This window comes from Siphateles boraxobius, unplaced genomic scaffold (assembly GCF_051911475.1).
Source record: "Siphateles boraxobius isolate OS27281-9 unplaced genomic scaffold, OSU_SipBor_1 125, whole genome shotgun sequence".
In the NCBI taxonomy this organism is placed as follows: domain Eukaryota; kingdom Metazoa; phylum Chordata; class Actinopteri; order Cypriniformes; family Leuciscidae; genus Siphateles; species Siphateles boraxobius.
In genome coordinates, this window is record NW_027508728.1 from 537616 (window position 1) to 558448 (window position 20833).

Sequence of the window (20833 nt, forward strand, 5' to 3'; positions counted from 1 at the left end):
TAGATTAATTTTGAATAAAAAAGATCAATTGATTCTGTGTTGAAGTTTTATTCACAAACAATAAGTCATGGCATACTATGACATACAATTAGCAAAAACACTTTTATTTAAACACACATATTAACAAACTTCTAGGGATCCCAGACAATTGAAAGTTTGGTCTGCTCGTGCAATCCCAGTGATACCAGCCTTTGCAATTCAATCTAAAAAATATATAATAAAATGACATTTACAACAAACATGTATATCAAATTTTTAAATAAACTTTCATGTTTAAAACAAACTGAAAAAACAAAGTGTCTGCTTTGTCTGGTGTACAGGGATATTTACTGACACAAGTCTTCTTTGGAAAAGAATCAAGGATATTCAAGAATAAATCCATCTTTATAAATTAATAAAAAAGGCTCTGGGATGTAAAGACATCTGTCCCTGTTCTGCTTTGTTTGGGTGACTTTTTTCTATCCTACACATATCTAACATGAGTTTCTATTATAGTCGTTTTCACATATTTTCACGTCTCCACACAAAGTTGACAGCGTGGAATACTTTAGCTGCCGATGGACCGGAAGTGACCTGTTAACTGCTGTGGTCAAAGAACGTAATTTTATACCAGGGCTGAAGATTTGGATCGGATAAAAGGTATCTAATGCTGATGTAGCAATGTTTAATAATATTGTTTTTTGAATAGAATTACGTGCTCTTGAAAAACATTTGGGAAACGTTTTGGGAAGTGAGAGTGAGACTGGGGAAACACACATCCAAGACACTCACAATCAGCACCGGAGCTCCCCAAGGGTGCGTTCTCTCCCCACTGCTCTTCTCCCTGTACACTAATGACTGCACTTCTAAAGACCCCACTGTCAAGCTCCTGAAATTTGCAGACGACACCACTGTCATCGGTCTCATCCAAAACGGTGACGAGTCTGCTTACAGACTGGAGGTTGAACAGCTGGCTGCCTGGTGCAGTTATAACAACCTTGAGCTGAACACGCTCAAAACAGTGGAGATGATCGTGGACTTCAGGAGGAACAGCCCAGCACTCCCCCCACTCACCATCATGAACAGCACTGTGGAAGCAGTGGAGTCATTCAGGTTCCTGGGCACTATCATCTCTCAGGACCTGAAGTGGGACAATCACATTGACTCCACTGTGAAAAAGGCCCAGCAGAGACTGTACTTCCTTCGCCAGCTGAGGAAGTTCAACCTGCCACAGGTGCTGCTGATTCAGTTCTACTCAGCCGTCATTGAGTCTGTCTTGTGCGCTTCCATCACTGTCTGGTTTGGTTCAGCTACCAAATCAGACATCAGGAGACTACAACGGACAGTCCGGACTGCGGAGAGGATTATTGGTGCCCCCCTGCCAAACCTCCAGGACCTGTACTCTTCCAGAGTGAGGAAGAGAGCAGGTAAAATCATCACAGACTCCACTCACCCTGGACACCACCTGTTTGAACTGTTACCGTCAAGACGGAGACTCAGATCACTGGCCACAAGAACATCTCGGCACAGGAACAGTTTCTTCCCACAGGCCATTTCCCTCCTGAACAGTTAACACTCCTCCCAAGGCATATGCCTGTAAGTGCAATACTCCCACTGTTTAGTGCAATATCCTACAACTCAGGTGATACTTATATGTAGATTTATTTATTTATAATATTCAAAACACTGTAAATAGGTTCATAATCTGTAAATCTGAAAATGTCTATTCTGACTAAACCAAACTGTGATAGTTTTATTCTCATATATTCATAATTATATTTTTATTTTTTTTATTCTTATAATTTGTAGTATTATGTTTCATGTTTCATGTTGTATTTGTATTTGTATAGTCCACTGGAAGCCTCAGTACCAAAACAAATTCCTTGTGTGTGCAAGCACACTTGGCAATAAAGCTCTTTCTGATTCTGATTCTGATTCTGATTCTGAAGCTGTGTCGAGTAACGTTGCATTTCGATCAAGTGTTCAAGTGTGGCGTATGAAAGTGACTTTAACCCATGGGCGTCGGAACCATTGTGTGTGTGGGACAAGACCCATTCACCTTTAAAACCAATGCTATTGGACCCACTCACTTCTGCCGTCTCTATAATTCAGCGCATAGCCTAACGTTATGTCTGTTCGCTTTTCAGAGCGCCGTCAGTCAAATACATTCCACTTGAGGAATGCCCTAATAAATTAAACTCCATTTCTGCTGAATTCTACAAGCTTTGCTTTATTTATTTCAACGAGCCGCAACTGACGAAAATAGCCGCCCGTTGTTCCCTTCCAGTCAAATATTGCGTTGCAAACATTAATAACAGCTTTAAGTTGTCAATGCTGGCAAATTACCATGGTATCAGCGGGATAATCCACGGATAGCTTTGCATTTAATGCACGTCGTGAAGAGGAGTTTAGTTTACTTGTTTAATTAAAAGGCATCAGAATACATGACATGGCATTTACTGCAGTAAATTTTTTCTGAGGGAGGACCCATACACTTTTTTTTGTTGCTTCCGACGCCCATGCTTTAACCACATATGAACTTAAAGATGATTAAAATGGATGATTAAATTGTATTGTCTTAATTGTCTTTCTGTTGGACATAGATGCCATATTTGTTAAGGAATTACACTTTGAATATGTAGGCCTATTACATATAGGCCTACATATTATAATTTTCGTTATCTACAGAGTGATAACACTACTTCTAACTGTTCTAGAAATCATTGTAACACTTTTCGCTTTAATATTTGTGGTAATAATAATAATACATTTTATTTATAATGCGCTTATCTAAATCCAAAACGATACAGACAATAAAACAAGTAAAATACAGAAGTACATGAGAATACAAAATAATCATTACAATACAAATCATTAAAATACTAATCAAAACAGTCTATGAAAGCAATTTTAAAAAGATGTGTTTTTAACAACTTCTTGAAACTGGCTAATGTAGGAGCATTTCTAACAGTAAGAGGAAGTGCATTCCATAACCTGGTGCCGCGGCAGAGAAGGCTCTCTCCCCCACAGATGTTAATCGACAGGGAGTTTGCTGAAGAGTAAGAGAATCCGAGACCGAAGGGAACGAGAAGGCGCGTACAGGCTGACTAGGTCAAAGATAAGAAGGAGCTATTTCGTGCATAGCTTTGTATGTTAGTGTGAGAGTTTTAAAAGCAATACGTGACTGGACAGGAAGCCAATGGAAACTATGAAGCATACTTGTAATGTGCTGACGTGGTGAAGTGTGTGTCAGCACATGTGCTGCTGAATTCTGGATGTACTGCAGGCGTTTTATAGATTTAACAGGTAAACCAACAAAAAGTGCATTACAATAATCAATCCTGGAAGTAACAAATGCATGATAAGCCTTTATTGCATGAAACAGCTTTATAGTGTTTTTTTTTTTTTTTTGGTGTGCTGTCTCAAACTTTGATATCATTTTCATATCAAGTTAATGTCATATCAAGTTAATGTCAAGTACAAAGTACAAAGAGTGCTGTTGTTACAACCTACCTATAAAAAGTAAACCTCGAAATGGAATAAATATTGAACACATATTTGTGCATGTTAGTCACTTCACAGATGTACTAAATCTTGGCATATACAATGACCACAGTGTGTTTGTGAGTCCAGTCGAAGCACTGTTACAATCATCTCCATCAGCTCAGCTATAATACTATATATATATATATATATATATATATATATATATGTAATACTTGTGTGAATGTTCTGTATCAAACTGCACAAAAGAACCTGTTGATTCCTGTGATACCAGGCTGTCATTTGATTCCAAATCAAATTATAAAACTTAAGTGTACTGTTTTTTTTTGTCTCCCCTTCTTATTTATTTAAACTAATACAACATTTCATTATTTTATGTAATTTATTTTGACAGTGTTGCAGAAACAATATCAGATTAACACATTTTAACAGCATTACTATTGTTGTTACAGTAGTTTAATGTAATACTTTAAGTGTTTACAAATGATATAATTGGGGGAGGGGGGTGGGGGTATGGCGAATATGAAACTTATGTGTTTGTGTCAACTTCATAAAGACAGACAGGACATCTGTATCATAAATCTGCTCCTCTGTCCTCATAAATTACAAATGAAGGTGAAATACTTTGTCAGTGTGTGTGAATCAGTGTTTCTGACTCTTCAGGCTTACCTGTGACGCTCCATGAAGACTGAATGAATCATGGAGGACAGAGAAACATTCAGAGATGGAGATGTTTCTCCAGCATTCAGGTACATCTAAACCTTCATATGACCTTAATATTATGGATAATACAGTGCATGTCACATAACAGTGTGTTCTGCATGTTTGCTGTGATTGGGAAGGTGTTCTGAGAGCTAGTCTGGTGCCGTGAATGGAATAGATAGATGGCTGGATTTATCCTTGTGCAATGTCTTCTCTACAACTTTTGTGAAGCTTCTCTTGGATAGAATTGGATAGATTCTCTATATGAGGTTCATCTACATGTAAAATAAGCTGAATGAATTTCTGTCTCCTATTCTGATAAAGTCAATTCCATTTGGAGAGATCAAACTCACCGGAGCCCAGCTGTGTGTCCATGAAGAGTGATCGGTCTATGAAAACACCACCAGTACATTTTAAGGGAGAACACACACCAACTGATCTGAGGTACAACCTTTTGGATGATGGATAACTATCATGATGCAATGTACAATTGTCACGTTAAAGGGATAGTTCACACAAAAATTTAAATTACCCCATGATTTACTCACCCTCAAGCCTTCCCAGGTGTATATGACTTTCTTCTTTCAGACGAATATAATCAGATTTATATAAAAAAATGTTCTGGCTCTTTCCAGCTTTATAATGGCAATGATTGGAGGATGAGATTTTAAAGACCAAAAAAGTGCATCCATCATAACTGTAATTCATACGGCTCTCCGGCGGGTTAATAAAGACCTTCTGAAGCGAAGCGATGCGTTTGTGTAAGAAAAATATCCACATTTAAAACTTTATTAACTGTAATAAGTAGCTTCCGACAGACGGCCTACGCATTGATTTACGGTGAAAGAGTAAACCTTGACCTGACGCATGACGTACTGACGAACGTGGAAACACTGAGGATAGAGCAAAACAAAACACCGGTCACGAATCAGAAGTCTAAACGAGAATGTTTAAAGAAAAATGTGGGAGGAGCTTGAGTTTGTTGCCCAGCCATATTTGTTTGAAATGTGAGAGGCGTCAAAGCTTACGATACTGCTACATCCTTCGACATACATCACCTCAAGTGTTACTCTTGTGGCGTAAGTCGTCTTGCGTAAGCTAGTATTGAGGGTGAGTAAATCATGGGGTAATTTTCATTTTTCGGTGAACTATCCCTTTAACTACCTGAATTCTTCTTGTCACTATTTCTTTTAAAGTCAATTACACAGTCAGAGATCAAACTCACTGGAGATTGTCATATTCTACATATCTCCATATTCTAATATCTCAATTCTATTGTTTCTCTTCTATTAAAGTCAATTCCATGTGAAGAGATCAATCTCACTGGAGTCCAGCTGTGTGTCCATGAAGAGTGACTCGTCTATGGACAGACAACCAGATTTTAAGGGAGAACACACACCAACTGATCTGAGGTACAACCTTTCTGTCTAGATTAGTAGATAGATAGATAGATGATGTGATCATTATACAAGTTGTCGTATCATATGTCTAATTTTTGTCTATTCTGTTGTCTCTATTATGTAAAAATACGATACAACATTTTGGATGGATGGATAAAATTATCATGGAGCAATGTAAAATAGTCATGTTAACTACATTAATTCTTCTTGTCACTATTTCTTTTAAAGTCAATTACACAGTCAGAAATCAAACTCACCGGAGCCCAGCTGTGTGTCCATGAAGAGTGACTGGTCTATGAAAACACCACACAGTTTTAAGGGAAAACACACACCAACTGATCTGAGGTACAACCTTTTGGATGATGGATAACTATCATGGTGCAATGTACAATTGTCAAGTTAAAGGGATAGTTCACCCAAAAATTTAAATTAGCCCATGATTTACTCTCCCTCAAGCCTTCCTAGGTGTATATGACTTTCTTCTTTCAGACGAATATAATCAGATTTATATAAAAAAATGTCCTGGCTCTTCCCAGCTTTATAATGGCAATGATTGGAGGATGAGATTTTGAAGAGCAAAAAAGTGCATTCATCATAACAGTAATTCATACGGCTCTCGGGGGGGTTAATAAAGACCTTCTGAAGCGAAGCGATGCATTTGTGTAAGAAAAATATCCATATTTAAAACTTTATCAACTGTAATAAGTAGCTTCAGACAGACGGCCTACGCATTGATTTGTGACCGATCACGGAAACTAAGGACACAAGTCGGCAACACAACTTTCGAGCAAAATGAGAAAGAAGCGTTTTTTTTTCAAAATTGGTGAATTTAAATTTTTTGCAGAATCTGTTAGTTGAAATCACGAAGAAGCCTCTCCATGTTTGAGATAGCAGTATTGGTATATTTAAAAGCTTACATTTTGAGGTTGAAATCGGCTTGTTTTCGGAGATTCTAGCATGCAGTAGGGGCGTGGCATGTCATTGTCTGTGTGTATTTCCATACTGGATAAGCCGGCTTTTGCCCCCGCCCTCCAAGTGAACAGCGTGGCTACTTATTATGCTGCGCTCTGGCCGGCTCTATCTGATATCAAAATTCAATGAAGATGGATGCCGCAAAGATTGTCGCAGACGAGCTGAACCGTGGCAGTTACACCGAAACTGTTTTGAAGTACTTCTTCGACAAGCCGCGCTGAAATAGCGAAACTGTTGTGCAAAGGGGCAATAGAACCGGCTGTAAAAGCCTGACTCGCTCAGAGAAGGAGGTACCGGTTCTATGGCCCCTTTGCATTTTGATATCCCTGGAATCACTTCCCATGCTTTTACATGTATAGCTAGGGGCAGAATGGCCTCCGGGTTCCGATTGCCGCACTTCGTGGGCTCGGGAAACTGAACTGGAGGTATGGGCGCGGCGCGCGCGCCCTCGGTGCTTGAATACGGCGACTCGCTGACAGCGGTGGCTGGCTGTTTCATATGTGACGTCCCGATTGCTTTGAATGGGGAACGTTTTGTGAACAGGGAACAGAGTTAAAGGACTGGCAACAATCTCCATAGAACATGAACTGGCACAGAGAATCGAAATAGAGGATGCAGTTAAGACCTTTGCTGCGATGAAGGCCCGCCGTGCGCGCTTCTGAAACGTAAGTTAAGCTTCATTTGCTCTTTAGTCGTTATTTAAGATGCTGAACCTGCTGATGATATAATGTGCTTGCGGACATTTCATTTGTGTGTGTATACGCACATAAGAAAGTGGTGTAAAGAGATTTGCAACAGTAATTTGAGGAGGTGAAATGTGATTATTTGGAAAATTCCTGTCATAACTGCTTAAAGAAAAATGCCAGCAGGCATTTGCCTCCTGCATAAACTTTAATATTGTTGACATTTTGGGCACACGCGCGTTGCGCACTATTTGCGTTATATGTAGGCCTATGGCTTATTGGTCTTTGTGTGTTGTTGCTGGTTTTGCATTATGTATGGCATATTGGTCTTTGTGTGTTGTTGCTGGTTTTGGGTTATATGTATATGGAATATTGGTCTTTGTGTGTTGTTGCTGGTATACGTTGGAAATAGAGGGGCAGCACAATTGTTTTTCGCCTAGAGCGGCAGAAGTGCATTCGCCGGTCCTGGGGGTGAGTTTCCATAAATATCAAAGTTTGTCGTTTTGTGTTCATTCTAAGAACATGTACACGTTACGTTACTCATGTTTAGTCCATGTTTAGACCTTCCCATACCTACCTATTGTTATTAGCTAGATCAGGAAAGAAAAAAAAGCTGTAAAGCACAGGGGGGAGCTTTACAGGGGGTATGGCTTATCTAAATGAGATGTAAATGAGCCCTATTGTCACTCCTAGCAGCAGAGAGAGGTGAGAACTGCACAATCTTTAGAGGCCGTTATCTAAACTTTTAGCTTTTTTAACAGCCTACCTTCAAATTACCACAACTTCTCCAAATATTATCAGATTTTCATGTGTTACACATCGTTGGGAAGCTTGGAAACTACACTTTCAGAATCTATGAATAACTCAAAATGCCCCAGAACCGACTTGTGACCCTATTTTCCGTGATCGGTCACATTTACGGTGAAAGAGTAAACCTTGACCTGACGCATGACGTACTGACGAACGTGGAAACACTGAGGATAGAGCAAAACAAAACACTGTCACGAATCAGAAGTCTAAACGAGAATGTTTAAAGAAAAATGTGGGAGGAGCTTGAGTTTGTTGCTCAGCCATATTTGTTTGAAATGTGAGAGGCGTCAAAGCTTACGATACTCCTACATCCTTCGACATACATCACCTCAAGTGTTACTCTTGTGGCGTAAGTCGACTTGCGTAAGCTAGTTATTGAGGGTGAGTAAATCATGGGGTAATTTTCATTTTTCGGTGAACTATCCCTTTAACTACCTGAATTCTTCTTGTCACTATTTCTTTTAAAGTCAATTACACAGTCAGAGATCAAACTCACTGGAGATTGTCATATTCTACATATCTCCATATTCTAATATCTCAGTTCTATTGTTTCTCTTCCAATAAAGTCAATTCCATGTGAAGAGATCAATCTCACTGGAGTCCAGCTGTGTGTCCATGAAGAGTGATCGGTCTATGGACACATTAGTGACATTAAAGGGAAAACACACATCAACTGATCTGAGGTACAATATTTTGGTTTAGAGAGACGGATAATAATCATCAAAAAAATCTGTTTAAAATAATTTTCAAAAAATAAAACTGCAACATTTCGATCAAACAAATCTTCGTCAGTTTTTCTTTTTTTTTTATTCAAACATTGCTGTTTTTTTGTGGAAAAATGTTGCTTTGATCCTGCACCAGAATTTGGATGTGTCGTTTCTTCCTCTTTTTTTTAGACAGACAGTTATAAATGCAATTTCATTTCATCCCTCAAACCCTGAGTATTTGTTTACATCCATACCAGGGGTGTCCCCGACTAAGGTTCCCTTTCAGTCGATAACGTCAGACGTAGTCGACGTCAACTGAATTGGGATCACGCTAGGGAGCCTATCATCTTCGATTACTATTGAACGAGCCAATGGAATTTGGCGTGCGTGATTTGCATCACACACTCCGCCCCCGCGCCGCGGGTATAAATACGGAACTGGATGCACGCACTAGTTGCCTTTCGCTTCGGAGCCGTTCGTCTTTGATGTCTCTGAAGAGTGCTGTTGTGTTCAACGAGCGAGTGTGTCGGTGTTCTTTCGGGAAGACCTCTCCAGTGTTGGTGTTCTACAGCGTGGTGCAGCGGTGATCGCGAGCTTCTCAGCTCTCAACTGCTGTTTTAACAGCATCAAATTTCTATTGTTTGTTTGTGTGTTGACGGTTGGTTAGAGGGCTAGAAGTGAGTGCTTCACTGTTAGTTGAAAGACTATTCAGTGTTTGCCGCGGTCATTCCCTGTGTGCTCCGGCACTGGTGACGGTCACATTTCCTAAAAGAGCAACACGGGTGTGAGTGCGTCTTTTTCAAGATGCCATTCCATCCGTGCGTTTCTGGGTGCGGTCTGGCACTATCCCCCTCTGACGGTCACGAAAGTTGTGTCGCATGTTTGGGCTTACAGCATGCTGAAGCAGCTTTCGTGGATGAGTCATGTTCTCACTGCGGGAACATGACCATCTCGGTGTTGAGATCTAGACTCGCCTTCGTCAAAAGCGTTGGTGCAGTCCCCACCTCTGGGCCCCGCCCTTGTTCTTCCTCTGGGTTACCTTCCCAGAGGAGGACTGGGGCGCCGTCCAAGCTGGGTGATCTGAGGATCACAGTGAGGGGTAATCCGCCCGGCCAGGCCCCGTGGGTCCCTCACTCCTCTTTCACACCGCAACCCGTGGAGCTCCCCATTGGTCCCGCTGGTCCCTCTGTAATGGCAGGCCAGCCGTATCATTTGGGGCCCCTCCAGGGGATATGATGTCAATCGCAGCATTGGAGGGGGAGCTGAACTCTGGAGATGATGACTCGGCTGCACTGCCTCCCTCCGGGAGACCAGTGTTGCCCGAGCCAGATCCAGAGATGTCAGCTATGCTGAAAAAGGCCGCCGAGGCGGTAGGGCTCGTGTGGAACCCTCCACCGTGTCCCGAGCCGTCTCGGTTGGATGATTGGTATATCGGGGCGGGCCGTACTGGTACTGGTTCATGAACATGCACGAGGGTAGTTCGGACCGTGAGCTCATGGGTGAGCTCCGCACTGCAACTGACTTCGCCCTCCGGGCGGCGAAGGTTGCAGCTCGCGCGGTCGGTTCGGCGATGTCCACACTGGTGGTCCAGGAGCGCCATCTCTGGCTCAACCTGGCCGATATGAGAGAAGCGGACAAGGTTCGGTTCCTGGACTCTCCCATTTCCCAGGTTGGGTTATTCGGCGACGCTGTGGAGAACTTTGCCCAACAGTTCTCTACAGCTCAGAAACAGACGGAGGCCATCCGGCACATCCTGCCTCGGAGGGACGCTGCTGCCTACAACCGCCCACCGAGGTCAGATCCTCCGCCTGTTCGTCGCCGAGGGCGTCCGCCCGCAGCCGCCTCAGCTCCCGCCGGACCATCGCAGCAGCCTTCACCCAGGTTCCGGCGTGGAGCCGGTCGCGGAGGGGGCGCCCAGCCTGCTCCAGGCGCTGCCAAGCCAGGTGGTAAGCATCAGCGCAAAAGAAAACGCTGAACCTGGTCGGGCTCTCAGGGATGGAAGAGTTGCTCGTGGAGTGGTCGCCGATCCACTCCCTCTGGCTGGTTGGAGGGCCGGCTGGAGTTTTTTGTTATGTGTGTGTCTGTTCCGCCGCTGGCCCCTATAAAAACGGGGTCAGCGGTACCCACATTTTCAGAAAAAGAGCAGATTTTCTATTCCTGAGTCCCAAGTGGACTAGTCTGGCGGGTGTGACCCTGTATTAGCCTTACATCCCCCAGCTTCCCTTGGTCGCCAGCAGGCAGCTTGGGGCGTTCGAGGACCCGGTCATCCGCCTTCTCACGTCCCCTGCCGCTAGTGGAGACAGGTAAGTGTTGCCCTGCACACTAACACCACTATCTCTACTTTGCTGCCCCACCTCAGGCTCGGCTACCCTGCGCAAGTCAGTGATAATCATCACATTAGGTGTTGAGCAGACGTGCTCCTGAAAATTCAGTGATATTCATCACACCGAGTGTGGAGCAAAAGTGCTCCTGACTTTTGCGTGTTTATCTTATCCTGCTGGCGAAGGATTTGATATAGCCGCTCCTCCAGCCGGTACGAAGGCCAGTCGCAAACTCGCCTTCATGCTACTAGGTGGTGAGTCGTGACCATCTTGGCCCAGGATTGGTCTGCAGCTTTGACCTGAAAGACATGTGCTTCAGATCTCTACCTCCCGCACCGCAGGCCATCCTGTGGGTTGCGTCTAAGGGTGGAGTATCAGTACAGTGTCCTTCCCCTCGAGTGCTCCAGAGCCCGTTGGGTCTTCAGGTCAACTGGAAGAGAGTAATCTCGCCCACGGGCTGAGTATCTCTTTTTCAGTTTTGGAGAGGTACTCGGTCTAACACGTCTCTCCAGTGGGAAGGTGTTCAGCTGGTGTTGAAGTGAGAAAGGGTCCCACTGAGGAACTTTCAGAGGCTCCTGGGGTGCCCGCTTCAGCGCTAGCTTCACGATCGAGTCCCGAGGTGACAGTGGCAGAGCAGCTCACCCTGTGTGACTATAGTTCATCCCGGTCTGCTGCCAAACCCTCTTCAACAGAGGGGCCATGTACAAAGGGCGTGTTTTAACGGGGGCCTGGGCAACCCCCGACTACACGGGCATTCGTGCCTCGAGTTGTTAGACATTGCGACCGTTGCGCAAGCTTCCCCTGCATGTCACAACTCACCCGTCACCTCCTCCTTGGAGTCAGACGCTTCTCAGGGCGCCTCGTTCCACTCCTCCCGCTTACTCAATCGTGCCGCCATCGAGCCTCACGACAGTTATAGCCAGGACAAGTGGAGACTCCATCCCCTGGCCGAGCGGACTACCCTTGGACAAACACTGGGTCTCAGCTGCCCCAGGGGCCCGCAGAAATGCGTTTAACCCCAGTGAGCTTCTAAAGGTGACTGCGACTCATGGTCGCCTTGCGCCTGCTCAAGTCAGTGAAATCATCACGCTTCATGTTGAGCAGAATTGCTCCTGAAACTCAGTGAAGTTCATCGCACTCAGATGTTGAGCAGCAATGCTCCTGTAGCTCAGTGAGTTCATCACATGTAGCTCAGTGAATTCGTCACACGCAGTGCTGAGCAGAAAGGCTCCTGGTGCTCATTGAAGTTATTCGCACTCAAGTGTTGAGCAGAAATGCTGCTGAAGCATCAGTGACTTTGTCACACTCAGGTGTTGAGCAGGAATGCTCCTGAAGCTCAGTGAACTTGTCACACTCAAGTGCTGAGCAGAAATGCTCCTGTCGCTCAGTGAAGTTCTTCGCACTCAAGTGTTGAGCAGAAATGCTCCTGAAGCTCGGTGAGTTTATCACACTCAGGTGTTGAGCAGGAATGCTCCTGAAGCTCAGTGAACTTGTCACACCCAAGTGCTGAGCAGAAAATGCTCCTGAAGCCCAGTGATCTTCACATGTTGTGTTGAGCAATGCTCCTGTCTTTTGCGCGTCGTGTGCACCTACGTGCAAGTCAGGAGAGGAGCAGGTCTTCATAGTTGCCCCTTATTGGCCCAACTAGACCTGGTTCCCATCAACAGCCTTCCTGACTTCCCCTGAAAACTCTTTCGGGGACGGGGCACGATGGCACACGCGTCTGCCCCCGGAGATTCCGGGCGGTCTTACATCTGAACGCGGAGGTTCAGGTGGCTATCACAAGAACATGTGATAGTTACCATCATTTCTGCGAGCACCCCCTAGAATTGGGTAGCGTGCTTACGCCTTTAGAAGTGGAACCTAGTCGTTGAGTGCGTCTTCTCTCCAGAGGAGATCCTGAAAGCTTTCGATCACTTCAGTGCTCTCTTTCCTGCAAAATGGGTTGCAGTAGGCTGTTTTCCTTCACCCTCAAGATGATGTTGCCTCGCTGTTTAAACGACGCTCATCGTGTTGCAGAAGTATGCAGAAGCACGTTCTGATCGTCAGGTTCCTGAGGAGCAAGGTCTTGTAAATCCTTGTGTTCCTCTTTATCCTCTTGGGCCTTGTCCCTGGTGCGACTGCACTGCAGAGACCGCCCCTGAGCCACTGCAGGCAGTGAGTTAAAAAATCTGTTATATCAGTTCTCCTGCTCGCGTGGTCTCTACTAGAGGGTAGGGACTTGCTCGCTTTCGGTCAACGTATTTTGCCTGGAGTCTGGGCCGGCTAACTCTCACAAGCTGAGACCCCGGCTCGGATTGTGCCCAAGGTTCCTACCTCTCCCGTAATAGGAGCAGGTGGTGAGCCTGCAAGCGCTGCCCTGGAGGAGGCAGATCCAGCCCTGGCTTCTCTGTCCGTTCGCTTGGACGTGTACAGAATGCAAGTCATAGACCTCAGACCAGCTCTACAAATATCTGTTGGAATTCAGCAGAGAGGGAAGGCTGTTTCCATGCAAAGTTGCACTTAGTGCTTGCCTTCATTTCGGTAAAGATCCGAGATGCAACTTGTCCTCTTAGGTGTTGAGCTTCTCTATGATGAGTGTAAAGTGCTCTGCCTGGGCGTTGACGATATGCTTTGCTAAAACAGATTCTAGAGTTGGGGGCTGGACGACACCTAGTTGAACCGCTGCTTCCCGTGGGCTCCCTTCTCATGAAGCCAGTTTCACCGTGAGCCCGGTTCAAGTGTCGGCTTGCTGCGCCATTCCCCTCCTATGGACTGGATACGTGCGCCTTTCTACTCCAGTTGTGTTCCCTTAAAATTGAACCCTGTTGAGTTCCTCCACACCCCTCCGACGTCGGACGTGCGGAACGTCTGGTGTTAGGCCTACCACTCGTAAGCAGTGTGGAACCTGTGTTAGGCTGGGTCCACATGTTGCGGTCCCTTCGGCGACCCCATATGTGTATTCTTCCACGATACGGCTCCCTGCGGTGAGCCCGTGTCTTCCCTCGGCAGAGTCTCTCTGCCGTCACTGTCCGGTGTGTCTCCCCCCGTCTTAGGCTGGAGCCACCCCAGTGTCATTCCATATGTTAGACTGCCCGGTTTCCGCCCAGTTCATATGTGTATTTTCCACGTTACCTCCCTCTGGGCTGGACGTGGCTTCCGCAGCGTCCCTTCCTTCCAATGTACGGGGAACGCTTTCCCAGTGGTCCTGTAGGAACAGCAGTGACTTCCCTGGCCTAACCCCTGTCCTTCCCCGCCTTAAATTTGCGGGGAGATCAGGAGGCTTTGGTTTAGGCACTGGAAGGTGGCAGCGTTAGTGGCGCGTTCAAAGGGTGATCCCAATTCAGTCGACGTCGACTACGTCTGACGTTATCGACTGAAAGGGAACGTCCTGGTTGCGTATGCAACCCACCGTTCCCTGAAGGAGGGAACGGACGACGTAGTCCCCTTGCCACTACCGCTGGACCACCGCTGACCCCGGGTTACTCTCGGCTCCTCAGCGAAAAGCAACTAGTGCGTGCATCCACTTCCGTATTTATACCCGCGCCGCGGGGGGCGGAGTGTGTGATGCAAATCACGCACGCCAAATTCCATTGGCTCGTTCAATAGTAATCGAAGATGATAGGCTCCCTAGCGTGATCCCAATTCAGTCGACGTCGACGATTTTCATAGTCGAATCAGAATCGTCAAGTCTTCCCTATAGTCGACTAATTTCCGAATCGTGTGTGGGGTTGGGGAGGGGGCGGGGCTTTAACATTTTAAAGCCGCGATGTATAGAACATCACACAAAGATAGAAGAAGTATAAAAACATTTTGGATCAATAAAACTAAGAAATAACATAAATAACTGCAGAAAGGCCACACTGCAGACAGGATTTGCATTTCACATGCAAATCAAATTAAATCGGCTAAATTGCATGTGCGAGCAGGCTCTAAGTACAGAGCGCAACATCGATGCACTGAAAATTAATCAACAATTTACAGAATTAATTAGAACAGAATATACCTTTCTAATAAATAAAAAGTCAGAATCAAGTCACAAGATGCAGAACAAATGTGTGCAAAGTGCCTAAAGTGCAGGGGAACATATTCAAAACACAAGCCACAAATAGTTAAATTAGATAACCCTGAGTTATCAATAAATTAAATGAAAATAAATAAATTATTAAAATAACGAAAGTATTGCCAGAATTGTCACCTTTGTCTTTTTAACTGCAGAAACAACAATAACGCTAAACTCGAGTGCCAATTAAGCTAAACATGTTCAAAGCATCCAAAAATCAAATTAGAACCGGCTTAAATGTTTTGAAATCACTTGTACCCTAACGTTACCTGATCGAGAGGAAAAAAATCTAGTCTTTCACTCTGTCTGTTTGTCTGTGTCCATTTGAGTCTTTTCAAATTGTGGCCGTGAATAAAATGCATTCTGAAACACTTAACATGAAAAACGTTTAACGGCTTAATGTCCTAAGACAGTTATATTACTAGATCAAATTCTGTACACACCTTATTAATACTGTAGCCTACAGAAAAGCAGAGCCCATATGAATGCAACACGTTTAATTAAACGCTAATTTTCCTCCCATTGAATACCGTTATTATAAAGAAAACGTTTTACGTGACTTTTTATAGGAGGAACACGTTGCGTTCATATTCTGGGTTTATCTGCACATAGTATGGTTTCTTAATAAGGTATACTGTGTACATGCATTAAGCCACGTAAAAGTGCCCTTTAAGCATTTTAAAAGCTTTTTTCACGTTAAGCGTTTTAGAATGTCCAGAGGAAAACCAACTTGTTAACGTTGGCCTGCAGAAGTGCGATCATGGTTTTCCTGATTCTAAATCCAACCTTGGAGAATATCTTTTCTGATGGTGTGCATCCACACTTTAGATTTTCTTATCCCAGACATTTTTATCCCTGCCGCCAAAACATTCCTCGTTCGGTCACGGATCGAAAGTGAAACTTAAATCTGGCACGGGGTGTTTGGATTCATTCATGCACGTTAAAAATATTTATTAAAAGCTTCTTCCTTTGCACATTGGTTTTTACATCATAGGGCTGGGCGATATATCTGAAAACTGTATCACGATATAAGTGTTTCATATCGGTCGATATCGATAATTATTGATATTTTTTATGACCTATTTAAAGGACCATGAGAAAAATATATTAGACTACATTTAAATATTTTTTATTTTAAACTTAAACTTCCTCTGATTAAAATATATTAGCAGAAATGTCACACAACCATGGAAAACATCAAATAATTAAAATGTAAACATAAGTCTAAAATCACAATGAACACTTAATTATCTCTTAAAATTAAGGTGCATAATTAAAGAATACATACTTAAAATGCTTAAAAAAAGAGTAATAAAATAGTGCAAAGTGTTAAATAAATATAGAGAAACCGACGACGGTCTTGCATTATTTGCAGACGACATTGGTCTGACTACGGTCAGACTTATTAAATCCAAAAAACTGCCATACTGGCGAGCTGACTTTTCCTGTTTTATCAACAATCGCTGCGGCACTCATTTTCCACTTATCACGCAACGCCGGATCTGTTACTGAAAAATCCAACACGAGACAACGATATTGCGCAACCATACTGTTAAGGGGGTCGCACACCGGACGAGAAGCGCCGCGTTGCGTCAAGAACAACTAGAGGTATATCGCACACCGGACGTGCACTTTCTCAGTTTATGGCCAGCAATATTGTTACGCTATGTTTAAGGACATTATGAAATTAAGATAAGGTCTCTACTATGTTAGACTATGTTATGATTAGACTATTTTATGACTGTACTATGTTATGATTGTACTGTACAATTAAATACACTACACTTTACCTCAGAGCGTCCGTTAACTGCATGAATTGAGAATCTCACCTATAAATCCGATAACATCAGCAATTTTCATTCAGTCAGCTCATTTTTGTGAATGAGTGTGTGTACACTCATAGAGAATAATGTGTTCGAATTTTAAAGACATGGCGCTATAAACTGAGAAAGTGGGTGCGCGTCCGGTGTGCGATACCTGTCCTAGACGCGATGCGGCGCGGTGCTGCGGTGTATAACGTGTGCAAGTTCAACCCCCTTTATATGACCGGCTGTTAGTGTGTCACCCGGTACGTTGCTAGGTTACCAGAGAGTGAGAACATTTGTTCATGCAACCAAACTTGCAACAAAACTTTCTTCTGACGAAAAAAATTTAAAAAATGATTGAACGTTTTATCGAACGCATTTTTTATTGATATTGATTATGTGTCTATCGCGATACATATCGTTATCGTTTTATCACCCAGCCCTATTAAAGCATTATCATAATAGGCTCCTATATTAACGTATTGACAGAAAACCGGTAGTTCTATGTGAAATCAGACATTGAGCACCCTTATATAACCTCTGCGAAGATTCGACCGTGAGATTGGTAGTCGAATCAGGCTCCTCCTATCGATGCATCGAATCTTCGACTATTCGGGGTCACCCCTAATCCATGCTTTGGACCACTTTTACCAACTCACTGTAGTCACACTAGCCAAATGAAAAAAATACTTTTAAAATATTACAGTGTCTATTTATTTTACTATCACTTTCACATCTGTTGAGGAGATTCCCCCTTCTATGTAAAGCGCTTTGAGGTCCCAGAAAAAGCGCTATATAAATGTAAGAAATTATCATATATTATTATTTATCTATAATTGATGTTGTAATCTATTATTTTAATCTTTCAGTCATGACTCTCCACTGGTCCAAAGCAGATTCAAATCAAATCTGCTGAAGAAGTTTCAGTGTCTGTATGAAGGAACAGCTAAGCAGGGAAACCCAACACTCCTGAATGAGATCTACACAGAGCTCTACATCACAGAGAGTGGAAGTGGAGAGATCAATAATGAGCATGAGGTGAGACAGATTGAGACACAATCCAGGAGAGCAGAAACAGAGGACACACCGATCAAATGCAATTACATCTTTAGACCTTTACCTGGACAAGACAAACCCATCAGAACTGTGCTGACAAAGGGAGTCGCTGGCATTGGAAAAACAGTCTCTGTGCAGAAGTTCATTGTGGACTGGGCTGAAGGGAAAGAGAATCAGGACGTCCAGCTCATATTTCCACTTCCATTCAGAGAGCTCAACTTGATGAAGGACAAAACACTCAGTCTTTCAGATCTTCTTCATGTCTTTTTCCCTGAAGTGAAAGGAAAGGAAATATCCAGTAATGGATATAAAGTGTTGTTCATCTTTGATGGTCTGGATGAGTGTCGTCTGTCTCTGAACTTTAAGAGAAAAGTGAAACTGTTTAATATATCTGAATCAGCCTCAGTGGACGAGCTGCTGATGAACCTCATTGTGGGGAATCTGCTTCCCTCTGCTCTCATCTGGATCACCTCCAGACCAGCAGCAGCGGATCTCGTCCCCTCTGAGTGTGTCCATCGAGTGACAGAGGTACGAGGCTTCAGTGACCCACAGAAGCAGGAATACTTCAGGAAGAGGATCAGTGATCAGAGTCTGGCCAATACAATCATCTCACACCTGAAGTCCTCAAGGAGCCTCCACATCATGTGCCACATCCCAGTGTTCTGCTGGATCTCAGCCACTGTTCTAGAGAAGATGTTGAGTGAAGCAGAGAGAGGAGAGATTCCCAAGACTCTCACTCAGATGTACACACACTTCCTGCTCATTCAGACCAACATCAGACATGAGAAGGACTATGAGAAGAGAGTGAAAGATAAAGACATGATTCTCAAACTGGGGAAACTGGCTTTCCAGCAGCTTGTGAAAGGCAACCTGATCTTCTATGAGGAAGACCTGAGCAAGTGTGGCATTGATGTGACAGTAGCATCAGTGTACTCAGGATTGTGCACTCAGATCTTCAGAGAGGAGTTGGGCTTGTATCAGGGGAAAGTTTTCTGCTTTGTTCATCTGAGCATCCAGGAACATCTAGCAGCTCTATATGCACACATTTACTTTACAAACAAGAACAGAAATGTGTTTGAACAAACCAAACAAAGTCTGTTGTCTAAGGTTTTAAACCAGAAGAAGTGTCATTCATTATCTGAGCTGCATCAGAGAGCTGTGGATGAGGCTTCACAGAGTAAGAATGGACATCTGGACCTTATCCTGCGTTTCCTTCTGGGTCTCTCATTGGAGTCCAATCAGACTCTCTTACGAGAACTACTGACACGGACTGGAAGCTGCTCCTACAACAAAGAGGAAACAGTTCAGTACATCAAACAGAAGATCAGGGAGACTCGCTCTCCAGAGAGATCCATCAATCTGTTCCACTGTCTGAATGAACTGGGTGATGATTCACTGATGCAGGAGATCCAACATTATCTGACATCTGGAAAAATAGGAGGAACCAAACTCTCCTCTTCACAGTGGTCAGCTCTGGTTTATGTGTTGCTGACATCAGAGCAGAAGATGGATGTTTTTGATCTAAAACAGTTCATTGGAGCACAAAATAGAGCAGATGAAGTTCTTCAGAAGTTGCTGCCTCTAGTTAAAGAATCCAGATCAGTTCAGTAAGTTACACTGACAAAAATCATTACACTGATAAAACATGATCACATTTATGATTTTAGCAGGTGCTTTCAAGCCAAAGCAGCTGAGGAGGTGTGTGTGTGTGTGTGTGTGTGTGTGTGTGTGTGTGTGTTTGTGTGAGCGGCTAGCAAAGTACCGTGCTCTGTCTGCTATTATAGGCAGCCGTCATATATGGCGGAGACGGTGCTACTTGAATCAATAACAACTGAGTGATGCTTAATATTGTGAAGATCTGCTGTATGCCACTGGGCCATGATTATAATCATGCATTTGACTACACCTATAGTATTTATGTCCCTGTAAATCATTTCTTTTAAAGGGACCTAAATAAATAGTTAAAATGTGTGTGTGAGAGAGAGTGTGTGTGTGTGTGAGAGAGAGAGAGAGAGAGAGAGAGAGAGAGAGAGAGAGAGAGAGAGAGAGCGCTGATGATTGTAGAGGTCAGTGTGTGAGAGGTGATGATGGATTGAATGTGACGGGGATCAAAACTGACAGCAACAGTGTCTTTAACAGTGTCTTTTTCTATATATTGATGCTGTTTGTAGTTTTCACTTTTTATTCTATGTTTGCAGCTGGTATCAGGTATTCACCATGTATCTTTAATCTCTACAGGTTGAGGGATTGTGGTGTTACAGATGAAGGTTGTGTTGCTCTGGCTTCAGCTCTGAGATCAAAACCCTCACACCTGAGAGAACTGAATCTGACTGAGAATAAACTAGTAGACATAGGAGTGACATTGCTCTCCGATGGACTGAAGGATCCTCACTGTAAACTGGAGATACTGAGGTAAGATTTTATAAATGTGTCAACATCCTCCATTGTCTTCATATGGTCAATAATGTACAAAATAAAAAAAAACAAGACAAAAAATTGACTGACAGATAATTCTGTTGTTTAATCTTCATTAGATTGTTTCCAAAGTTTTAAGAATTTTTATTACTAATACTTTTATGTAATGGATAAACCGTGGCTAGCTGTGCATAACCCCTTTTTTACCTTGCACCTCGTTCCCAACGTCTTTCTCTTGAGCGATGGACTTGAGCAATGGAGCAGATAGTGGTGAGGCTCTTCTTTGCGGCAGTCTTCTTTGCAGAGGAACTTCGGGTTGCAATGGCCATCCTTTAGGTGGAAGCACAGGCACCGATTGCAGATCCCATGGGCCTTTAGGTGGGCTTTTCTCCTCTGGAGATCCGACTCCCTGAAGGCCCTCCAGGCAAACAGCCTGC

The 20833-nt window shown here is 43.6% G+C and overlaps 1 protein-coding gene across 6 annotated transcripts in view; it reads left to right on the forward strand.

Moving 5' to 3' along the window:
- The first annotated feature begins 4124 nt into the window (after positions 1-4124).
- LOC143733153 (protein NLRC3-like) overlaps positions 4125-20833 on the forward strand; it is a 136750-nt gene continuing 120041 nt past the window's right edge. For 5 of the 6 annotated variants that reach the window (XM_077224734.1, XM_077224740.1, XM_077224756.1 and 2 more), the window contains exons 1-7: positions 4125-4232; positions 4510-4629; positions 5481-5597; positions 5814-5930; positions 8617-8733; positions 17795-19588; positions 20220-20393. In XM_077224734.1, coding sequence (XP_077080849.1) covers positions 4183-4232; positions 4510-4629; positions 5481-5597; positions 5814-5930; positions 8617-8733; positions 17795-19588; positions 20220-20393 — 2489 coding nt within the window. In that variant the 5' untranslated portion in view covers positions 4125-4182. The remainder of the gene's footprint in view (positions 4233-4509; positions 4630-5480; positions 5598-5813; positions 5931-8616; positions 8734-17794; positions 19589-20219; positions 20394-20833) is intronic. The other variant, XM_077224762.1, reaches the window with a different exon arrangement.